Source organism: Phaenicophaeus curvirostris, chromosome 11 (genome assembly GCF_032191515.1).
Source record: "Phaenicophaeus curvirostris isolate KB17595 chromosome 11, BPBGC_Pcur_1.0, whole genome shotgun sequence".
Classification (NCBI taxonomy): Eukaryota; Metazoa; Chordata; class Aves; order Cuculiformes; family Cuculidae; genus Phaenicophaeus; species Phaenicophaeus curvirostris.
This window is the reverse complement of record NC_091402.1, coordinates 1,888,332-1,912,025: the sequence shown is the minus strand read 5'-3', so window position 1 is coordinate 1,912,025 and position 23,694 is coordinate 1,888,332. Positions and strand designations below refer to the sequence as shown.

Sequence of the window (23,694 nt, the reverse complement as noted above, 5' to 3'; positions counted from 1 at the left end):
ACTAAAATTCAACCATAGCTGGTAGGTTTCCAATACAAGGATCAGTAAACAAGAGTATCTGGCAACTGGTTTTGATCGTCCAGGGCTGAATGCACCAAATGCACAAGACATGCTGGGGGCAGCACTGAATAGCTCTGCACCAGCTCCTGCAGTGTTTGCTAGTCCTGTCTGAGTAGTCATCTTGCCATATTACAGAAAAAACTAATGGCATGGCTCTATACTGCACTTTCTGCTATTCCAGGCTTTGGGAAAGCAGGGGCATTTACTCAACTAAAATCCCAAACTGAAGGGAAGAGCAACACCGATGCAATTACGGGTCAGCAGGAGCCAGCCTGGTGATGAGACAGAGCAAAGTGACCAAGATGGACCCCATCTGCTGGGGCAGCCCCTGCTCAGCCCCCAGCAGGAGCTCTGCTCCACCAGGCTCCTCCGCTCTGTGGCACAGGGAACCCTGTGCCATGCCCGACCCCATCTCTGTAGCATCAACAGGCGCACGCAGCCAGGGCTGGGCAGGAGCTCATAAACCTGGTCAGCACACGGAGCCAGCTCAGCGATCTCGGCATCCCTGGCTGGGTTAATCTGCAGCTCAGACAGGCTGCCCACAGATAAGTGAGGATTGAGCACGCTGACACAGGCTGCTCAGCCACCTTCAGCTCGAGAAGACACTGCGTTAAAAGCACACCAATTGTGTTCGTGGAACCAAGCAGCTTCCTTAAGACTCCATTTTCAATTCAATTTGTGTTTTACAAAATGCTTGTGAATTGGATGAAGCATAGGGAGGGGAAAACACCCATATGAATTATATTAACTTTGCCCTATTTAAACCTTAACATTAGAATGTTAATTATAATACTAATCTATTTAACTTTATAAATACAGATATCCAAATTGGGAAAAAAAACCCAAGGCAATATGATATTGTTCCCATGTCTCTGAGCTGTCAGAGAATATTTGCACAATACATTCCATTCTGTTACGTTAATTTTTTCACCCCTATTTCCCATTCTTTTGCTGACCTGCCTTACTGCTCTTTTACTGCAAAGACTGAAGATCTCCGCTGCTCAGAACATCACGCCCAGAGACTCTAGGAACATCAGACCTACTTCTGTCTGAGGCACACAGGTGCTCTGGGACATTCTGCACAGAAACTTTATCATTTTACCTATTTCTGTAATAATAACACTTTAAAAACGAATAAGTTGTCCAGAAAAGTGGTGGCTGCCCCATCCCTGGAGGTGTTCAAGGCCAGGTTGGATGGGGCTTGGAGCCCCTGATCCAGTGGAAGGTGTCCCTGTCCATGGCAGGGGTGGAACTGGATGGGCTTTGAGACCCCTTCCAACTCAAACCATTCCATGATTCTGTGAAAAGTTTTTTTTTGGCTTCCTGGTCAGATTAGAAAACAAAGATAGGGTAGTTGTTAAGTCATTTGACTATCAGGAATAGAATTATTTCAAGAGACAGCAACACTGTGAGGAAAGGGCAGGTGAAAGAATTTTTTGCAAGCTGGGCAAACATCCTATTCCAAACTAGCATTCACTCACAGAGGAAAACAGACAACAGATTTTTGAACTGCCAGCATCAAGTTCCAGGCCCACTAGAGAGATCTCCGCAACTGGTGAGGTCCTACATTTTTAGAAGTATCAATTTTTTGGCTGAGAAAACCATGAATATATCCCTGCCCTGCAGAAAAAAACCTGCTATATGGAAAACCCTCACATCAGCTTTTCAAGGAGAGCAAATAGTCTTATACTGATACTTTCAAACAAAGAGTTGGATGTTAAATAAAACAAGAAAACTTGTGATATAAACATTGGTAACTGAAAAGGTTTGGAGAGGTATGATACACACCAGTCACACAAAGTGTACAGACACTCCCCAGCCCTGTTTCTACCGAAGGAAGCCAAGCTTTTGGTAAAAGAGGGCTTTTGTAAAGACCTTTAAGGAACACAGGTTTTGGAGGGGAATTCGATCACTCAAAGGGCACGAAGAATTACTATTTGGAGATAATTCAGAGGGAGACAGCCTCTTTGCTTGGACGAAAAAGCTACTCAGCTTGACGTCTGTACTGGATTATATTTATCAGGTGTGCACAACTCAAAACGCAGCATCGCCGAGGGTTCAAAGACAATGGACAGCAGACAACAGTCTCCTTCAAACCTTTTAGAAAGGAGGTGCCAAATAATGATGTAAAATTAAAAAGAACTTTGACCTTTAGGGACCAAGATCATACACTGAATTCAACGCAAGGCTTCAAGCTGATGCTCTTCAGCCACAATGGAAGAGAAGTTTTAAACTACATCAAGACATTCCAGAGTATCACACAACGATTGTCCTCAAGCCCATTCCTCTTCCATCCCTTAATGTGGAGGGGGACCCTGTGCCCCACCCCTACGTCTCTCAACTGGCAGTTTAATAATTTCAAACACCTCAAACTCACTACAGGTATGGGTTGGAGCAGAGCATGGGTAAGGAATGGGATGAGAAAGGCAGTAGCCAAGTTCTTACCTGCTGGCTGGCCAGCACTGGCTGCCCCAGTGGCAGGGAGGCGACGGTGGTGGGCTGGACGACGGGGAATGGCATCGCCGGCTCCTGGTAGTGCTGGGGCCGCTGGGACACCACCGCGGGTGCAGTCTGAACTGCAGGGAGGCCAGGCTGTGGGAGGGAGAGCACAGCTTCAGAGAAGAATCATCCTCACGCTAAGAGCCTCTATGACTGTTCATCAGGAATACAACTGCAAGGGAGTAGTCTACATAGTACTTGGTTCAAAACAGAGGGAGAGAAAAATATGAAAATACATCTGCAAGGAATGGAGAGTTGAACTAGACATGTGGGAAAAGTTTGGCAAATTCCAAGTAAGACAACCAAACTGCATTGCATTTCTCCCTGGAAACGTATGTGCAGATCAGTAAAGCCACCAAAAGCTCATACACAGTGACTGCAATTACAGCAACACTGTGAACCGGATGGAACAGAAATTTATCCTTACAAAGATGTTTCTTACCATTTCATAATTTTTACCTTAAATCTAAAGTCTGTCCTAATTTTTCTCTTTAGAAGCAGGCAATTTACTTAACATGGATGCCAAGAAAATGAATTGAGAAATGAGAAACAAATTAAAACAGCAGTGGAAGTAAGAAAAACCTAAAAGAAATTCAGATAAGGCTTGTAACAACAGCAGTTCTCTAAAACGTCAGCTGAAAGGAGACAAATTTACAATGAATGGTATGTGAGAGCAAGGTTCCTAAGCCTACAAAGAACCTATTACAGCTCCAAACATGGGCTAGTTATCTTGGTAAATCATCTCCCAGATAAATACAGTGATATTTTTCTTCTTGCAAATGGAAAGGTTTGAGTCAGACTTTTGTTTCCTGTGTTTGTCAAGATTTTTGAATCTTGGAACTTCTTACCTAGATTATTGCAGGAGGAAAACAAATAAAGAAACTCCACCAAAAAAGAAAAGGCTATGAGGAGTAGACAAAGGATAAAGGTAGTTATCTTGCCAAACTCTCAATCATGAGATAAATGCATTTAGGTTAAAATTACTAAAAACTATCAGTGAACAGAATGAGTCTGCTCTAAAAGGTTATGCTGCATAGTTAAATTTAATAAAAAATTCTACTTAAGATAGATTGGGAGCAGCCCTTAAGAGGGCTTGGGGTGCTGGGGGATGAGAAGCTCAACATGAGCTGGCAATGGACGCTTAGAGCCCAGAAAGTCGAAGTGTCCTGGGCTGCATCCAAAGCAGTGGGACCAGCAGGTGAGGGAGGGGATTCTGCCCCTCTGCTCCACTCTAATGAGACCCAACCTGGAGCCCTGTGTTCAGTTCTGGAGTCCTCAGCACAGGAAGGACATGGAGCTGTTGGAGAGTCCAGAGGAGGCCACTGAGATGATCAAAGGGCTGGAGCACCTTCCATCAGAGGACAGGCTGAGAGAGTTGGGTTTGTTCATCATGGAGAAGAGAAGGCTCCAGGGAGACCTTAGAGCAGCTTCCAGTGCTAAAAGGGGCTCAGGAAAAGCTGGGGAGGGGCTCTTGATCGGGGAGTGCACAGACAGCATGAGGGGGAACGGTTTTGAGCTGAAAGAGGGGAGACTAAGATGAGCTCTTGGGAAGAAATGTTTTGCTGTGAGGGTGGGGAGGCCCTGGCCCAGGTTGCCCAGAGCAGTGGTGGCTGCCCCATTCCTGGAGGGGTTCAAGACCAGGCTGGATGGGGCTTGGAGCAACCTGATCCTGTGGGAGGTGTCCCTGCCCATGGTAGGGGCTCGGAACTGGATGGGTTTTGAGGTCCCTTCCAACCCAAACCATTCCACGGTTCTATGTGCCTTCTGAGTGTTCTATTTAGAGCTGTTAAGGCAGTGGTTCAGGTGAACAATTGAGGAAAGATGTATCCCAGAAGATGGATAGGAAAGGTGGTTCTCACAGTGGAGAGAGCTGGTGACAGATGCTAAGGATGAATTTTTTTTCTTCAGTTAGAGTCATGTTTCCATGCAAAACACAGCTCAGAATTTCCTGCAGGGAAATACAAGGTAAAGCAAGGGAAAAAAATGCACTTCCTAAGCATGTAGGGTAAATCCAGATCAATCATGAAAAATCTTTGGTCCTGGGTTTTGTTTTGTCTTAAGTCAAACAGGATGAAACACACAAAACCCCTTAACCTACCCCATCATTACTGTCTTTTTCACCAGAAAGGTTTCTCCTGCCCATTGGCACAGCTGCAGTCCCCAGTGTGCCCTCCAGCAGTGGTGTTCTGCTAGTGCACACTTTACAACAGGGTTAGGACAGTTCAGGCACAATAGCTGCTCCACCATCAGAGGATTTGGAAGGCAGAATGTTTTCTGCAACTCCTGCAGACCTCATAGCAGCCTTTGGCTAATTGTGTATTAAGATTCATGCAACAGAGACAGGTCTACACCTCTGCCACGTGTCCTACTGATTCGGGGAAGAAGCTGAGAAACTGTTTTCTGGGAGTTGTTTACTGTGGGAGCAAGCACCTTCAACAGGCATCAAGACTTCTGACAAGTTTTAAGGGGAAGTTCACATTTCATATCAGGAAAAATGTCTTCACGGAAAGGGTTCTCAGGCACTGGAACAGCTGCCCAGGGTTGTGGTGGAGTCCCCATCCCTGGAGGGATTTAGAAGATGGGTAGACAAGGTGCTCAGGGATGTGGTTCAGTAGTGGGCAGGTACAGTTGGACTCGATGATTTCAAAGGTCTTTTCCAATAGACAGTCCTATGATTCTGTGATCTTGGCCAAGCTGAAGTAGACATGCCGTCCAAGTCTGATGAGGCTGCTGAGGAACCATCAGCTCTACAGTGTTTGCAGAGGTCCTCAATGCTATCAGAAGCGATGCACCTGCTTTCTCTTCTCTAGCCTGTAGATACACATTTTCCTTTCCTGGTTCTTGGGGAAGGGATGTTGCTTTTGGTGTCAAAGTCACTTTGCGGTCACTGTGGTGGCAAAAACGCCTGCCAGGCGTAACAGGTGCAGGCTGGAACTGGAACACAGCGCTGCCACAGCTTCTGAAGGACATAACACATTCATGTTGTGGAAGCACCTGAAGATTTATGTTCACTCACATGTGTTTGTTCTTGCACCAGTAGTTCTATTAATTGCTTTTGGCCAAGGTCATAACAGCATGAAAATGGGAGGAAGCGTGAATATCTGACTGGGCTGCCAGTGCCTGATTTTGGAACTTCAGTAATGGAGACGTCGCTGTCTGTGCAAGATTAAATCCAAACCCAGAGCCAGAGAGGCAGTGACTAGATGTTAGACCTTTGTCACAACTGGGAGAAGCATCTAACCCAAGAGGTTCTTGAACAAATAAAGGATCGATAACATCTGGCTCTATTGACAGTGAACAAACCCAAACAGAACAGTTCTGAAAGAGGTGAATGAGTTTAAAACTAATAAATGCAAAGCTACTAATGAAGTTCAGTGACAAGAGATTGAAAAGAAGTTTTTTTACTGGAAGTATGACAGCATTTCTTCAGAACAGCAAGTACAGACATACACCATCTCTTTCTGTCTCTATATTGCTGACAGCTCTTGGTCAGAGTGTGCAGGGATAGGATGAGGGGGGATGATTTTAAGCTGAAAGAGGGGAGATTGAGATGAGATCTTAAGCAGAAATGTTTTGCTGTGAGGGTGAGGAGGCCCTGGCCCAGGTTGCCCAGAGCAGTGGTGGCTGCCCCTTCCCTGGAGGTGTTCACGGCCAGGTTGGATGGGGCTTGGAGCCCCTGATCCAGGGGAAGGTGTCCCTGACCATGGCAGGGGTGGAACTGGATGGGCTTTGAGGTCCCTTCCAACCCAAACCATTCTATGATTCTATTCTATGAATCTTATCTACTAAGTGCATGTATCGCTAAGCAAGTCACCAGTGGCAGAGCTGAGTGAGGAATATACAGAGCAAGCCATGGAATCCAGATCTACTGAAAACAAGAGGATAAACAAGCCATTAAGTACATCCTAGGGTATAAAATTATTTGGAAAAACCGTAGACTTACTACAGAGGGCTGCTGGTAGTGCCCCAGCTGCTGAAGGCTATGGGGCACAGCCTGGCTCTCACTCAGAGGTGGGCTGTACACCCGCTGGACAGCAGGAGGTACCGGATCCGGCAGGGACGAGTAGATGACGCTTTGCTGGCTGCTTTGGGAGTCTGAATAAACAGTGGACCCCTGACCACTGTCAAAGGTGCTGTCAGCTGAAAGAACAATATTTCTTATTAAAAGCTCAACAACTCCAAGTGTTCAAGTAATGACTTTAGAGCAAGGTCAAACGCTGCTTTACGTAATCAGCATTTTTACTACCCGAACCCTTTCCATTATATAAATAAACTATACAACACAAATGTTATTTTCTACAAAAGGCACACACTGCTGCTCTTAAGCCAAAAGCCATCCCCATGGATTTCTGTGCCTGAGGATATTTTAGGCACATTGATATTTCCTTTAAAGGGCACAAGTTTGACATTAAGAATTGCGAACGTTTATAGATTTTGTGGGATGAAAGAAAAGGAAACCCCAATTGTCACGATCATAGCAGATCATGGAGTCTTTTAGAGTTAGATCTCCTAGGATGCACTGACTTTAACACTTTTTTTTATTAGTAACCCTGCAAATTACAAAATTCTTTTAATCATACTCTTTATTAGTTCAGCAAATCATATCCTACTTGAGTATATAGCAACAGCTCAAGATGAAGAACAGACAACAAAACAACGTGCAGGTTTGCAGTGATTCAGTAGTGCCATTCAGAGCTCTGCTGGGGATTCTCTGTTGGTGAGGACATAGCCCAGGTTGCCCAGAGAAGCAGTGGCTGCCTCATCTCTGTGTCCAGTGCCAGGTTGGATGGAGCTTGGAGCAATATGGTCCAGTGGGAGGTGCCCCTGCCCATGGCAGGAGATGGAACTGGCTGGGCTTTAAGGTCCTTTCCAACCCAAACCATTCTGTGATTCTGTGATTCTCATGCAGAGTGCTGGCCCAGCCAGCCCGCACAGCTGTCCAGCTATGGGTACTGGACAAGCATTGTATCTTTTCTCAATCAGAAATACATTTTTTAACTGAGTTATTGATTATTACTGATTTAAAAATGTCTTTTCACAACTGTAAAGTACAGGTACGCAGCTTTTCTTGGGAACCGAAATGAGACATGAGACAGTAGCTGTGAGCATCCAACAGACTCGTAGCTTGGAAAAGAGATGTGAAACTCAAAACTGAAAGAAAACTGTAACACAGTTACAAAGAAAAAGCTTAAGTTACAGCTAATTTTAAATGCTATTTTTTTTCCTGATACTTTATCTTCTCTTTTTTCTGCACTCCAAATAAGGTTTTACTTATTTACTTATCTACTTAAATAACAAATTATTTTTTAATAGCACCAGTTATGACATTTCAGTACTCATAAACTGTTCTTCCAACTGTTCTTCTGCAAAACTAAACTCTCCTCTATATTTATTTGGGTCACTTCTAAAAAGAATCCACATGGCCCTGTTCTCAGAAGGAAGGGATCGCTACCCCAGACACACTTCCATTTTATTACGAACAATGATTTAATATCAAGCATTGGCTAAAAGTTGAGGAGGATTAGGAAATAAAGTGGGGGTTCTATGTTCAGTATAAAATTCTGCCAACTCATGTGCAGTAGAACCATGGAAAATGCAAGGAGCATCATTGTCATAATTATGGTGTTTCTCAAAGGAATCACAGAATCATAGAATCACCAGGTTGGAAAAGACCTCTTGGATCTTCGAGTCAAACCATTCCCATCAATCACAAACCTATGCCCCTCAGCACCTCAACCACCTCCAGGGAAGGTGACTCAACCACCTCCCTGAGCAGACTGTTCCGATGGGCAATGACCCTTTCTGTAAAAAATTTTTTTCTGATGTCCAACCTGAACCTCCCCTGGTGGAGCTTGAGGCCATTTCCTCTTGTCCTGTCCCCTGTCACTTGGGAGAAGAGGCCAGCTCCCTCCTCTCCACAACCTCCTTTCAGGTACTAGTAGAGAGCAATGAGGTCTCCCCTTAGCCTCCTCTTCTCCAGGCTAAACAACCCCTGCTCCCTCAGGTGCTCCTCCTAAGACTTGTCCTCCAGCCCCTTCACCAGCTTCGTTTTTAGATAGCATGAAGTAAGTCCATAATCCAAACAAATAAAATTATATCAATTTACTTTCAGCAGAAAAGCTTTGTAAATACTGCAATATTCTGACTGTTATGAAAATATGGTCATATCGTATTGTGTAACGGTTTCTTTCCTTACAGATGCACACTTGGATATTCTGGTATTCAAAGGAGGCCTCGATAGCAATTTATACAATACCTGAATTAAAGCAGCAGCTGTTTTGCTGCTAAAGATAATGCATCTTTAGTTTAAACGTGCTTACATAAAAGTCCTGAACAGTAAACCAGAAAATATTTGGTTATATTTTAGTAGCAAAATATGTACATCAGATTTTATCCAGAAAAAGAGAACTCACACAAAATTTCAAATTTTCCTAGCTAAAAAATACCCGTCAACATTTCCTGCAAGATGTTAAAAAAACATAAATACATTAAGATTTCAAAACAGGTGCTTGAAGTAGTAACAAAGGTTGATTTTAGGGACAAGTTACTTAGGGAAATAAACCCACCACTCCCTCACGTTGTGCTGTTTGCTGGAGATGTCTGACGCTCAGAAATAAAATGAACAAACAGCAAGCTCTGCAAGCAAAGCCAGGCAGTTTCTTATTCAGTAATAGATCCAATTCAGGAGATATAAATCGAATATATGTCTCGATATGTCTCAAAATCGCTCAGTGATCACTCTTGAATCAGTCCCCAGTAAGCACCTACACTGCCCTGCCACAACAAAGATCAAACAACCCCCTTGCTGCAAGATCATGAGCTCAGGACAAAACAGAGAGCCTGAAGGTGTTTCTGCACTTCCATCATGACTTAGAGACCCTGATAAGAATTAGTGTCCAACCCACAGGTATGTGCTCCCAACACACATGACCAACCCACAGGTGGCATTTCCCACAAAATGGGGAAATATTGAATACTGTCACGTAATATCCATAATTACATCATGTAATATTCCATCCATTCAGATGGATTTTGTTTTTCTGCTGTGGACCTTTGCCCAGCTTCACTAAAAGCTTCAAGCAAGACACTAGGAGTAACCAGCGAAACAGCAGAAACTGCAGCACTTTGGTATCAGCAAGGTCTGCTGTTGAATAAACATCTCCACATTGCTAACGTCATTTGAAAAAGCTACCAGTCACTCTGACCAGTCTGGTGCCAATTCAACTTCTGTGGGCTCTGAACTTGTGTTTCACACAAATTTAGTGATGATCCCACCACCTGGCACGGAAAATGTGGGGCTTGTGTCTAGCAGCAGGTCTCCTTGCTATTCTGTTTACAAATATATTACTTTTTCTGCATTTATTGCTGAAAGAGAAGCTAGCTCTATCTAAAATAGTTTAAATAAAAACTTTGCTTCTTTCAGATTCATTATGTATCTGTCTGATGTGCGCATGTTCTTGGAGCTACTGTGCAAAAACATACACAGCGCTCATCTCTTTGTCAATTCTTACCCTTGAACATTCATCACCACGTGCACGAAAAACCAACCTGAGACTTACATGCAACAGACGTGGCGCTGGTGGGCAGGTTTTGCTGAAAGGGATGCTGGTCAGCCTCGGGCTCCTCCGACTCGGACAGGACATGGTGACCAGTGTGAGAAAGGTAGGTGACCTGGACCTGCTGCGCGTGTGGCATCTTTGACTTCTCCAGACATTCAGAGTCCCGACGTTCCTCTGACTGCATCCTAGGCCAGATTCGCTCTCTTCTCCATAGTATTAACGCTACTCTGTCACGTATAGACTTCGCAACTATCTTGAGATCGTTTTCATGGAAAAATCCAGAGTCAATCTACAGAGGAGGCACAAACTTAGCAAGACCAAGTGGGTGTGGATAAGCACATGTATTATTGAAATATCTTCCTAACAGAGAAAACATTGGTTTGAAATAACATGAATTACATTTATTCCTCACGAGAACAGGAACTCAAGAGCTCAGCAGGGTGTTTTTTGACAAAACTTCTATCCCTAATGAATTTTAAAACAACATCATGTGATTTCTAAGACCTGAACATATATATGGTCCATTTATTCACCAGTTAACATCTACTGAGAAGAGGTGAGAACAATTAACTGAAAGTTTAATGCATTTTAAAACAACAATTTGTAATTTCTAAAACCTGAATATAAATCGGGTCCATCTATTCACCAGTTAACATCTATTAAGAAAAGAACAAGTTTAACTGCAGATGGGTTCCCTTTTTCATTGTTTCTGGAAAGACCAACAGAATAGTCAAAAGAGAAAAAAAACATCTCTGAAAAAAAGCTCTTTGAACAATGTAACTGCCCCTACACCAGAATTTATTACCTTAACCTTTCCAGTACGCACAATTTCCCAAATTGCTGTGCTGGAGGTGCAAGTCATGAAGGGAAAGACGTGAACAGAATTTCCTCTCAAATGGTAAAGTCAGACAGTACTGATTGACTTCTATGAAGAAAAAGCCTATCGTGGGGTCAAATGCAGACTGCTCACATTTGACTGAAAAGGGGACCCGTCTTTCTCACAACCCAAGTCCTCAACCTTAACAGATAAAACGGAAATTGATCTTCGTGCTCTTCGTTTGCATAATCTCCTACAGCACAGGGCATGAATTTTAGTTGAATAATGACCTACCAGAGATTTGCCTGCTCTCCCTACATTCTGAATGTGCACATTCTACAGATTTGCAAGCACAGGGAGGAAATCTGGAGAGATTCTTCTTTGCTCTTGCCCAAACACAAGACAGTTTTACAACTTAGATTTTTGCTATTTCAAATCGATAGGTGAAAAGCAGCTTAAACTACAGCTGCAGATGGATATGAGTATTTTCCAGTGCCTCTGCCTTTGGACCTTACTGATGTTCCTGAACTGATGGTCCAGCAAATGCCAACAACAGAAGGCAGTTACTTGAAACAAAAACCGCAAAGGATCAGAGAACCTTGTATGGTATTAACTAATGTGCGCAGTAGATCCTTCATGACAGAGCTTAATAGGAAGGCACTGAAAACCTGCCACGTGAATAACTTTTGTTAAACAATTCTTACTCCTACATCCCAATATAAAGAATGATTAAAGTCTAACAAAGACGTGCTATTTTACAGTATCCACTGGCTGTGAAAGGTAACTTCAGGTTGCAAACCCACCAAAACATTTCAAGTTCCTGTCGCTCACATTGTTTGGACAGGCTGGAACTACTGAAAACCCATCAATAATGACAAATAATTGCCCCTACTCAAAAGGTCTTGTGCATTCGTCTCTAACACAGCACATAAAGCAACACAGATTGATGGAAAGACATGGCTTTAGCATTCCACAGTTCATAATGGGTTAGAAAGATATTTAGGAATAAATGTCCCCCCAATAGCCTCAAATTTGAAACCATTTCACATGCAGCTACTTAGGTAACTGTTAATGTAACAGTAAAACACAGGTTTTTAAATTATTTGGGATAGGGTATAGTATTACAGTAGTTTGTGAGTGATTCTTTTAAATATGCTCTTTATGAGAATGATTTCCTCTTCAAAACAAAGCATCATTACTATGGGGCAAGCAATCTACAGAACTTCAGAATTCCTAATACTTCCATAAAGATTTCCATGCAAAATATAACAGCAAGTAACGAGACCAACTTTTAAATGAAATGAGTTCTGTAACAATACAGAACAATAACAAGTGCATGGAAAATATTTGACCTTCTGCAAACTAACGGCAAGAAGAGAGAGGAGCCTGAATTTCTCCCACTAAATTTGGCAAACAGGGTGATGAGTCCAAGCATAGTAAAGCAATGTTACCAAAATGAGTGCCTCCTAAGCAGAACAGGAGTGGTGATGACAACACCATTAAATGGGATCTCTTGGGATTTGGATTAAAATAGGAACATTTCTGCAAGCACAAGAAAATTCAGACTCTTGACTCAATGCTTACTGATCCTATGCCTCCATGACATTATGAAATCTAAAAACTGCAGTAAAGATATCATTAAAATATGCGTTCAAGGACTATATGGTATAACTGGAACAGAAAGTAGTTTTCTAACAAAACCCTACAAGTTATGAAGATACAGAAATTCTCAAAGTTAAACTTAGCTCTCAGAAAATCCAAAGCTTATTCCTAACTGTGCAGTGAGCTTGAATCTGGTTCCCTATTTATATTTGGTGATAGAGTGGCTGACCACAGACTTTCCACACCTACATTCCTCCCAAGTAACACCGGCAGAAAAGATGGAAAAAAGTGGTTTGATGAATTCGGTGCAAAATATGTTGTGACTGAACTTCTGAACTCTTCCAATCTATTTCAAGCTGCTGTCTGAAACTAGACAGATTCCAACCAAATTTATTCAACATTCAACTTCTAAAGGAAATTGGCAAAACAGTTTTCAAAATAGAGAAGAGAATTCTATGGCCTCTAAGATATTTGAAATGCCATCTCATCTATCTGTCTCCATACTTGGTAGGCAACACTTTTCAGTGATTAGTTCTCTGCTGTTTACCCGTTTCTTGGAGCATGCACTCCAAAATCAATACACACTGCTTACACCAGACACCTGGAATGGGTTACATGGAAGTGACATTACCAGACTCGTTCCTGCTGTCCTTTCAGATTTATGCACTACTTTATAGATATACATTCTTGTCAGGAGAAGTTTATTTTACCATTTCTTGTGCAACATCATCAGGAGTTTCCTTCTCCAGATCAAAAGTAAACTCAATGGCTCCATTATCTTTGGGTTTTCCTTTCAGTTTCTTAGGATCTTCTACCCAGAGTCTTAAGGCAATAGAGGATTTCCTACCATGGTCTTCTTCTGCAAGTTCCACTCTTACCCCAGTATCTTCAGCAAAAAAGGCATGGCTTAATAAATCTTTAATTTCATATCTGCAAGAGATAGAAAGAATATTCAAATACTGCAAGTCTTAAGCAATGTCAAAGGTGTCAGTGACAAGACACTGCTGCTAAAAGCAAAAACATTTACAGTATGTTTGGTGTTCACCCGTAACAAATTTGTGTTCTTAGCAAAATACATTGTTTTTCCAGTGTTACTGAGGACTGATGAAAAAATGACACTTCCTATTTCACAAAGCTTCAGGAATAGTCATACATCATAAACTTGTACAGAAATGCAGACTGCAGTTTTGCTTAACTTCTCTTCAGTATCTGAGCTTCAATAAGAGGTTTCCCTCTAGGCAGCCAGTCATTCCTAAAAATGGTATTTAATGAGTTATGAAATATTGAAAAGTAGACACCCTCAACTAGGAGAGGCCAGTGTAAGAAGTTTAGGTCTTAAAACCAAAGCTGGGAACAAGGCATAATTTGTCTCCACACCCAGAGGCTAATGAGTCAACGGAATCTGCTATAACAGCTGGTGGCGAGTATACCATGTCACATTCATGGTTGACCTCCACGACACTCTATGCTCCATGCAGAGCCCCCTGAGAGATATTTTACAGACAGCCAGAATGCGCTAGAACACGCTAGCTCACATGTCGACACTGACTTTCTTTGAAGTTGAGAGGTTGAGAGACATAACAATGGCATTTATTCATTTATCCTGACATTATGTGGCAGGAAAGCAGGTAATCACTTCTATTTGTACTTCCATTCTGAATTTTCACCTGCACAGGGGAGACTCAGAGGCCAGAAAAAAAATTCCACTGACAGCTTTGAAATCCCTCCATACGCACAATTTAACGCAAAACATGATTACTTGAAACAAACCTTTCTTCTTTATTTTTGCAAATGCACTCCCCAATTATCTCCTTAATCTCAGGATCAGTAACTTTCTCAAAGCTTGCTGGCTTTATACCCTAAAAGGACAGAGAAAAAGAAATATTTAAAAGACATAATGTAATTTTCTTTCAATTAAGGACATTTTGAATAGCCTGGTTCACCTTCCGTTCTCACTAAGTGAACTGAGTTTTTGGGGTATTCCTTCTTCTGCATCGGGACACCTGATCCCAGCATGGGCTGGTTCTCTGGTTCAGCTGCAGAGCCTGTTGCTGGGGTTGGAGTAGTCACAGTGCCCACATGTCTGTTTTCCTTTCTCTTCCTCCTGACAGTGCTGTGTTTGGTAGATACTGGCAAGGGTCCAGCATAGCGTGGCAGGTTGTGCCTCTCTGGAAAAGCCACAGCATTTTCCTTTCAAATATGCTATCCCTCCATCAAAGTCCTGTAGTTGCTCAGGAGCGAAGTTCCAAACCACTGGAGGTGAGGAGTTCTCTGGATACCTGACCCTTTTCTCCCACATGACGTGCTACCCACTCCTGCCCAGCCTCGGGGTAGGTCTCTGGGGGGTATTCTTAAAAAGATTTTGTGTAACAAGACCTGAAACATGTTCAGGAGACTCAGCAATAACAGCATGCAGGCTTGAACAACCCAAGGACATTCAAAATTCCCAAGCTGTTGTAACTAGCCTGAAGGGGAAGAGGGGGGTAAAAGAGCAGGGGAAAGGATCTCGCCTTGTCTTCCTTGTACAATTCTGAGAGATGGTGCCTGAGGTACGGACATGACAGCAGTGCCCAGAGGGGGCCACAAAGCTGGTCCAAGGGTTGGAGCACCTCCCATCCGAGGACAGGCTGAGAGAGTTGGGTTGTTCAGCTTGGAAAAGAGAAGGCTGTGAGGGGACCTTAGAGCAGCTTCCAGTATAGAAAGCAGCTCCAGGAAAGCTGGGGAGGGGCTCTGGATCAGGGAGGGCAGGGATAGGATGAGGTTTTCATCTGAAAGAGGGGAGATTGAGATGAGATCTGAGGAAGAAATGTTTTGCTGTGAGGGTGGGGAGGCCCCGGCCCAGGTTGCCCAGAGCAGTGGTGGCTGCCCCATCCCTGGAGGGGTTCAAGGCCAGGTTGGATGGGGCTTGGAGCCCCTGATCCAGTGGGAGGTGTCCCTGCCATGGCAGGGGAAGGAACTGGACAGGCTTTAAGATCCCATCCAACCCAAACCATTCTATTGATCTTTGAAACAGCAACTTAGCATTGTGATTAATTGTGTTATCATATTGTTATCATATTACACAGCGTAGGACAATCATAATCCTGATTCCTCTCCCAGAGGTAATAAAAAGCACTGCAGGGAATACATAGACCATATAAGGATTTGTATAGAATCACAGAATCATTTGGTTGGAAAAGATCCTTGAGATCATCGAGTCCAACTATCCATGTCCACTACCAAACCATCCCTGAACACCTCATCTGGCCATCTTTTAATTCCCTCCAGGGATGGGTCTCAACCACTTGCCTGGGCAGCCATTCCAGTGCCCAAGAATCCTTTATAACCCTTTACATAACACAACCAGGCCAACAAATGATAAGACACTGCAGCCAGTGACTATTTAAGTAACACAATGTATGCTTAAAATAAATCTGTTTTAACACGCTCTGGTCAGATATGTCATTATCTCCACCCTTCCAGCCCCATGCTGGGCGCCAAAAGGGACTGTTGTGGTTTAGCCCTGGCAGGAAACTTTGTACAACACAGCCACTCGCTCCCTCCTTCGCTGCCCCTGGTGGGATGGGGAGGAGAGCTGGAAAGAAAAAGGTAGAACTCGTGGGTTGGGATAAAGACAATTCAAAAGAACAGCCACGGAAGATAAAAATATTAAAAACAATAATAATAAAAGGATATACAAATCAAGTAATGCACACTGCAACTGCTCAGCACCTGGAAACCGATGCCTAGCCCATTTCCCACCCCACAACCAACTCCCCCAGTTCATACTGAGCACGACATCATCATGAGCATCACTTGTCGTGCTCTCCCTGCCCACTCCCTGTCCTCTCGCTGGCAGCCCAGTATGAGAAGGTTAAGAACAATAACACTTTCCCAGCTGAGCCCAGGACAGGCCTCCTAATTAAAATACCATACATCTTACCAACATAATGAGAGACTGTAGGCGTACTGTGCAATTTCTCAGTTTACATTACAGTTTATATATTGTGTCATTTTTCTGTACATGTAATCAAAATACAGTAAGAAAGTAATTACCGGGAACACCTGGGCAGTTAGCGCACACATGCAGCTGAGCATTTTCAAAGCCCAGGCTGACATTTTCTTCTGATGCCAGTTTGCGGACTGGGAGGAAAGGATGTTCCATTAGGAACAGCTGCCTTTTCTAGCACTCTCCTTGTCAAATAACATAGGAGCAACTAATGGATACCCAACATCCCTAATGCTGGTAACTCATTCCATTGAGTTCAATAGCGGATCTCCTCTGAATACTTTTCATGTATATATTTCATAGAATCATGGAATCATTAACATTGGAAAAGACCTCTAAGCTCATCCATCTAACCACCAGCCTAATGCATCTGTGCCTCTTAAAACCACATGCCGAAGCACCATATCTACATGTTGTTTGAACCCCTCCAGGGATGGAAACTTCACCACTGCCCTGGACAGCCTCTTCCAACACTTCATCACTCTTTCAGTAAAGAAATATTTCCTAATATCCAATCTAAACCTCCCCTGGCATAACTTGAGGCACATATATACAACCATAGATGACAAAGGTGGCAATGCAAGAAGTTAGCCTTCTTATTTGTGATGTTCAGCTTAAACCACAAAAAAAGTTGAATCCTGTTTTCAAAAAAACCCCATAACATCTCTACCAACTAAAACAAGATATATCTGGATGAAAACTTGATGAAATTAATTAGGGAACACATTCTGCAGTTAGACCCTACTACTTAAGGACCCTAGTATTTCCAATGGAGTCAACAAGCAAAATAAAAAGGAAACAGTATTTTCTTTATCTAAAGAACTCAGTATCTGATTAAGCACATAACTGAATGGGATTTGGACATTTAACTATATTCAAATCCTTTTAAAGTTTCACCCTGAAACAACACTAAATAATGGGTCATATATCAGCAGATAAGGAGGCCTGTAATCCTAAGGAGTGGACTTCTGGCTCACTTGAAGCCAAATTAGATGAAAAAAAAAAAACCCACGTGTTTCAGAAAGTGTCTGCAAGTATTTCACTGAATTTAGATTGAAGAAATTTTATAAGGAAGAAAATGCTGTGAGGATGGGGAGGCCCTGGCCGAGGTTGCCCAGAGCAGTGGTGGCTGCCCCATCCCTGGAGGTGTTCAAGGCCAGGTCGGATGGGGCGTTGAGGAGCCTGATCAAGTCGGAGGCGTTGCTGTCTGTGGCAGGCAGTTGGAACTGCATGGGCTTTGAGGTCCCTTCCAATGCAAACCATTCCATGGTTCTGTGATTCTATGATCTATTGTATTAATCTACTGAACAGCTAAGCTATGAAAAGATGACAAAAACAAACAAGGACAAAATACACACAGGGAAGTATCAATCAGGACTGCTCTGCCAAAGTGTTTTCTCAGTGTCCACATGCTATATTACACTTTTGCTCCTTACTCTTCATTGAAGTCTCCAAGTGCATCTCATTGCCATGCTGTAAACCCAAACCCTATAGTGCTGTGCCTTGATGTTTCCCAGCCACCTGACAATGACGGGGGGTTATGCAAAACAGCAGTTTCTATTTCCAAACAAAGGTTTTATTCATTTATACAAAAGCCTTTCCTGAGCATTCCCAAGGAAACGTGGCACCAAAATTCAAAGTATATTAGCTAAGGAATTACCCCGGACAGCTGTCTTGTAAACAAAAATTAAAGAAACTGGGCTAATTGATTGACATAAGGTGCATAGGGATTATTTTCACACAAGTTCATTAAATGCAAATATATATATATATATATATATATTGAATCCAAGAGCAAAGCTACAGAAGACCAAATTCTCTCTTTTGAAAAAGTCTCTCTCTTGAACAGATGCTTTACTTTGAATGCCTCACCCCCACCCAGTCTTCTGACCACCCTTCTGAAGGGAGCAGGTGTAGGATACATGGCACTTCATGTGATATTTGAGTATACAGCCAGGCACATATAGGCCATTAAAAATTAAACCTTTACGTTTGGGGTGAAAACATAAAGCTGTTTTTTCAGAGGACTAAAAGTAGCTGCTGGCCGTATTTCCACCACAGAACCATAGAACTGTATGGTTGGAAAAGACCTTTGAGATCACTGAGTCCAAACATATCCGACTACCACTAAACCATATCCCTGAGCACCTTGTCCAACCCATCCATTAATAATCACCAGGGATGGGGACTCCAAGACTTCCCTGGGTAGCCATTCCAGAACCCTTTAGGTGATGAAATGTTTCCTATTAGCCAATCTAAACTTCCCCTGGTGAAACGTGAAGCCATTTCCACTTGTCCTATCGCTTGTTACTTGGGAGAAGAGCACACTTCTGACAGAGTAACACCATAGAATCACAGAATCACCAGGTTGGATAAGACCTCTTGGACCATCGAGTCCAACCATTCCTATCTGCCACTAAACCACATCCCTGAACACCTCATCCTCCGTCTTTTAAACACCTCCAGGGATGAGGACTCAACCACCTCCCTGAGCAGCCTGTTCCAGTGCCTGATGACCCCTTCTCTGAAAAATTGCTTTCTGATACCCAGCCTGAACCTCCTCTGGTGCAGCTTGAAGCCATTCCCTCTCATCCTGTCCCCTGTCACTTGGGAGAAGAGCCCAGCTCCCTCCTCTCCACAACCTCCTTTCAGGTAGTTGTAGAGAGCAATGAGGTCTCCCCTCAGCCTCCTCTTCTCCAGGCTAAACACCCCCAGCTCTCTCAGCCGTTCCTCATAAGGCCTGTTCTCCAGCCCCCTTCACCAGCTTCGTTGCTCTTCTCTGGACTCGCTCCAGAGCCTCAACATCCTTCTTGTGGTGAGGGGCCCAGAACTGAACACAGGATTCGAGGAGCGGTCTCGCCAGTGCCGAGTACAGAGGGAGAATAACCTCCCTGGACCTGCAGGTCACGCCGTTTCTGATCCAAGCCAAGATGCCATTGGCCTTCTTGGCCACCTAGGCCACTGCGGGTTCAGTCGCTGTCAACCAACACCCCCAGGTCCCTCTCCTCCAGGCAGTTTCCAGCCAGACTTCTCCTAGTCTGGAGCTGCTCAGGGTTGTTGTGCCCCAAGTGCCGGACCCGGCATTTGGCCTTGTTAAACCTCATCCCATTGGTCTCAGCCCAACAGTCCAGCCTGTTCAGATCCCTTTGCAGAGCCTCCTGACCCTCCAGCAGATCCAGCTTCCACCCAGCTTAGTGTCATCCGCAAACTTGCTAAGGCTGCACTCAATGCCTTCATCCAGGTCATTGATAAAGACATTGAACAGGGCTGGACCCAGCACTGAGCCCTGGGGAACAACATTTGGAACTGGCCTCCAGCTGGAGTTAACTCCATTTCCCACCACTCTCTGGGCCCTCCAGCCAACCAGTTTTCCACCCAGGAGAGTGTGTGCCTGTCCAGGCCAGAGGTGACAGTTTCTGAAGCAGAATGCTGGGAGAAACTGCGTCAAAGGCTTTACTCAAGTCTAGGAAGATACATCCACAGCCTTTCCCTCATCCAGTAGGCAAGTCACTTTGTCATACAATACCATGAAGTTAATTTGGCCAAACCTGCCTACCCGTGTTGACCAAGTGCTTTATAAGATGCATGACATACACCAGACAAGTGGACATTCAGTCTGGCTCATGTCAGCCAGCAAATTGCCCGAAGGGTTTCCTTTAACCTCAGAGACACACTCCTGGTCTCAATACAATCTAACTTGGACTAAAACTTCACCTTCGAACTGAAAGAAGTATCTAGATTCATGTAGTTCCTAGAAAAGGAAAAAACTTCTTCCAAAAAAGCTGAAACCACAACTCCAACTCTACCAAAAACTCAGAAGTCAACAAAGTAGAGAAGTTCACACACAGGATTTTGTTCCATGACATTCAGCAGCAAGACCGCTGTGTTCAGTTATAAACTCATCCCTATTTCACTCCAAAATAGTACTCAATCCTAATGCTAATCTAAGAAGATTATCTGCAGATCTAAGATATCCAAAACCCATAAAAAGTCAATGCAATGACATCCATTACATTATTTCTCTGTTGTTGCTGTGCTACAGCTACAGAATATTTTGTGCCAGGGGAGGTTTATAGGTTTAGACTGGATATGAGGAAACATTTCTTTATGGGAAGAACGGTGAAGCCCTGGCAGAGGCTACTCAGGGCAGTGGTGGAGTCTCCATCCCTGAAGGGATTCAAACAACGGTTGGCTGTGGCACCTGGGGACATGGTTTAGCAGGCACAGTGGGGTTGGAGAGACGGTTGGACTGGATGAGCTTTGAGGTCTATTCCAACCTTAACGATTCTATGATATATTCTATCTGTACAAACAATATAGAATACAGCCTGCAAATGCTGAGAAAACATTCTTTACAGTCGTAAAAAGAAACAACATGAAAACTTACAATGACAAAAACACTGTGAACATGCAGGTTGTTTTAAAGCACAGGTTTGTGTGGCTGAACCCAACAAGGTTGCTATGAATCCCTGGCTGATAGAGTTGGTCTGCTGTACATTCTGCAGCACATCAGCAAGAAAACATTCGACTGGGCTGCCTGGGAAGGTCACAGCCCCTGATGTTTCATCACTAAATGTGCCTATTGTCTACACCAAAATCACTTGGCAGAATGATTAAACACAAAAAAAATCTGACTAAGAAAAACCATCAAGCTATGCATGAAAAATGAGATTATGGCATCAGAATGAAGGTCACTGCAAATATGCTGACCAGGAAATCCCTTCAAAGTTAACCGCAGTAAATGTGGCTTGGACCTGTTGCTTGAAAAATATGTATTTAGGTTACATAACCGCTTTTTTATGTTTATACTCCCTAATTCAGGCTGAAAGGTTAGAGAGAGAGGTGACCAGTCATAACACGCATGTCTCATCTGGCAAAGAAACAATGCCCTCTGTACATTTGGAACTGACTGCTGCTTTATCCTGGACTATTCTATACATACAGTTAAATGTGTAAAACACAACAGTGGAAAACTAAAGCAGCAATTAACCCATGAAATTATGGTCATGGAGATTAAAGGTCACAGAAATAAATCATAGACTTACAGAATCATGGAATGGTTTGAGTTGGAAGGGACCTCAAAGCCCATCCTGTTCCACCACCTGTCATGGGCAGGGACACCTCCCACTGGATCCAGTTGCTCCAAGCCCCATCCAACCTGGCCTTGAACACCTCCAGGGATGGGGCAGCCACCACTGCTCTGGGCAACCTGGGCCAGGGCCTCCCCACCCTCACAGCAAATAATTTCTTCCTAATATCTCACCTCAATCTCCCCTCTTTCAGCTAAAAGTCGTTCCCCCCCATCTTATCCCTGCTCTCCCTGATCAAGAGCCCCTCCCCAGCTTTCCTGGAGCCCCTTTCAATACTGGAAGCTGCTTCAAGGTCTCTCTGGAGCCTTCTCATCTCCAGGCTGAACAAACACAACTCCCTCAGTCTCTCCTCTCGTATGATCTTACACTTCAGACAAGCAGAATGTTTAATATCTTAAAACAAAACAGTAATGTCTCAGAAAATTAATGTTTCTATTTCCTCTATCAACAAGGACTACCAGTGCACGGGGCGAACAGCTATGACTTCAAATGCAGCTTACGCCCTATTAGCAAGCAAAAGTTTGACAGACACAGAAAAGAAACAGTTGAAAAAGTGTATTATAAAGGCAAAACCAAAGTAATAAACTGACTGTGCTGGGTAACGGGAAGCTGAAGTAAGGTCAGAGATAGTCTATAGCATAAGGTGGTTATTGGTACCTTCATTACCAAGAATCGTTTGATGCAAATCCTAGCAAGCAATCCAAACCCCATTAGACGCTATTAGTACCACCACTAGTTGCCCCCACGATGCGGAGCCCAAGGCAGGAAAAACGAGTTCTTTCGTATTTTTTAAATAAAAGCATCAGGAAGCAAGACAGTGCGGTCACATTGTTACATTACATTGACCCTCAATTCAAAATACCAAAAATAGTGTTTAAGCGTCTGGCACAAAAAGCCAGTTCCACAAAAAAATAAGTAAATTTCTCACTGACAAGTTGAAATAGGTGACAGTGTTCAGCAAAGCTGCTCTATTGATCTGCTCCATTTGAGCAGGTCAGGGCCACCTTCTGCTTGCGTGAGAACCCCAAACCTCACCTAAGGCTGGGAAGAAAACAGTCTCATGAAGCCTTTTGGTTTTAGTCTATGCTCCACTTCAGTATTTCAGTCTATCACTAGCGACAGCTGCTGCATGACCAACCCTCACTCTTCATGTAAAGTGATTTTATAGCTGTTTTGTCTGTAAGTCATCACTGCCCCAGCTCGTGGGGCAGTGCTCACTGCTCAGTGATGGCTCAGGATAAGGTGGAGGAATCCCATACCCTAAAATGCCGACACCCTAACAGCAGCAGCACCTTCCCTCAGCCCATACAGCACCCACAGAGTGACTCACGCAGATCAAAGCGGGGTCTCTTTCTGCTGCCAGCTCTTCTGCAGACACAGCTCCTCTAAAGAAGCTGCTGAGCCACCAGAGAGGTTCCTTCAGGGACCAGGGAACTTCTCCAGGGTGCTCACTGCCCCTCTTGCACCCTCACCAAGAGGTCCACCCCCTGCTCCTCCTCCCTGTCTGACAGTTTATGTAGCTCATGGCATGCCACAGAGTTTTTTCCCTCTCCACAGGGAGATGGTTAACCCTTTCTTTGGAATGACAACAATGGGGATTTTTTCATCTAAGGAATCCTGGTGGCCATCAAGAATGGCACCGTTAGCCAGGTGAGGGTGGGGGTTGTCCTGCTCTGCTCCACACTAGAGCAGCCCCACCTTGAGCACTGGGGGCAGCTCTGGGTGCCACAGATCTGAAGCTACTGGAGAGCATCCAGAGGAGGGCATGGAGTTGGTGAAGGGTTTAGAGGGAAAGTGTGTGAGGGGCAGCTAAAGCCACTGGGGCTGTTCAGACTGGAGAAGAGGAGACTGAGGGGAGACTTCATCAAGCTCTGCAGCTTCCTCACAAGGGGAGGAGGAGGACCAGGCGCTGAGCTCTTCTCTCTGGATCCAAGAGAATGGCAGGAAGATGTGCCAAGGGAGGGTTAGGTTGGACGTGAGGAAAAGGTTCTTCCCCCAGAGGGTGATGGAGCCCTAGAACAGCTCCCAGGGAAGCAGTCATGGCACCGGGCCTGACAATATTCCAGAAGCCCTTGGCCA

At 43.9% G+C, this 23,694-nt stretch overlaps 1 protein-coding gene across 10 annotated transcripts in view; it reads right to left on the bottom strand.

Moving 5' to 3' along the window:
* WNK2 (WNK lysine deficient protein kinase 2) overlaps nucleotides 1–23,694 on the bottom strand; it is a 136,250-nt gene that overhangs the window by 56,463 nt on the left and 56,093 nt on the right. For all 10 annotated transcript variants that reach the window (XM_069865633.1, XM_069865637.1, XM_069865638.1 and 7 more), the window contains exons 5-9: nucleotides 14,308–14,396; nucleotides 13,248–13,467; nucleotides 10,119–10,407; nucleotides 6,503–6,699; nucleotides 2,506–2,652 (exon numbers count right to left, since the gene is read on the bottom strand). In XM_069865633.1, coding sequence (XP_069721734.1) covers nucleotides 2,506–2,652; nucleotides 6,503–6,699; nucleotides 10,119–10,407; nucleotides 13,248–13,467; nucleotides 14,308–14,396 — 942 coding nt within the window. The remainder of the gene's footprint in view (nucleotides 1–2,505; nucleotides 2,653–6,502; nucleotides 6,700–10,118; nucleotides 10,408–13,247; nucleotides 13,468–14,307; nucleotides 14,397–23,694) is intronic.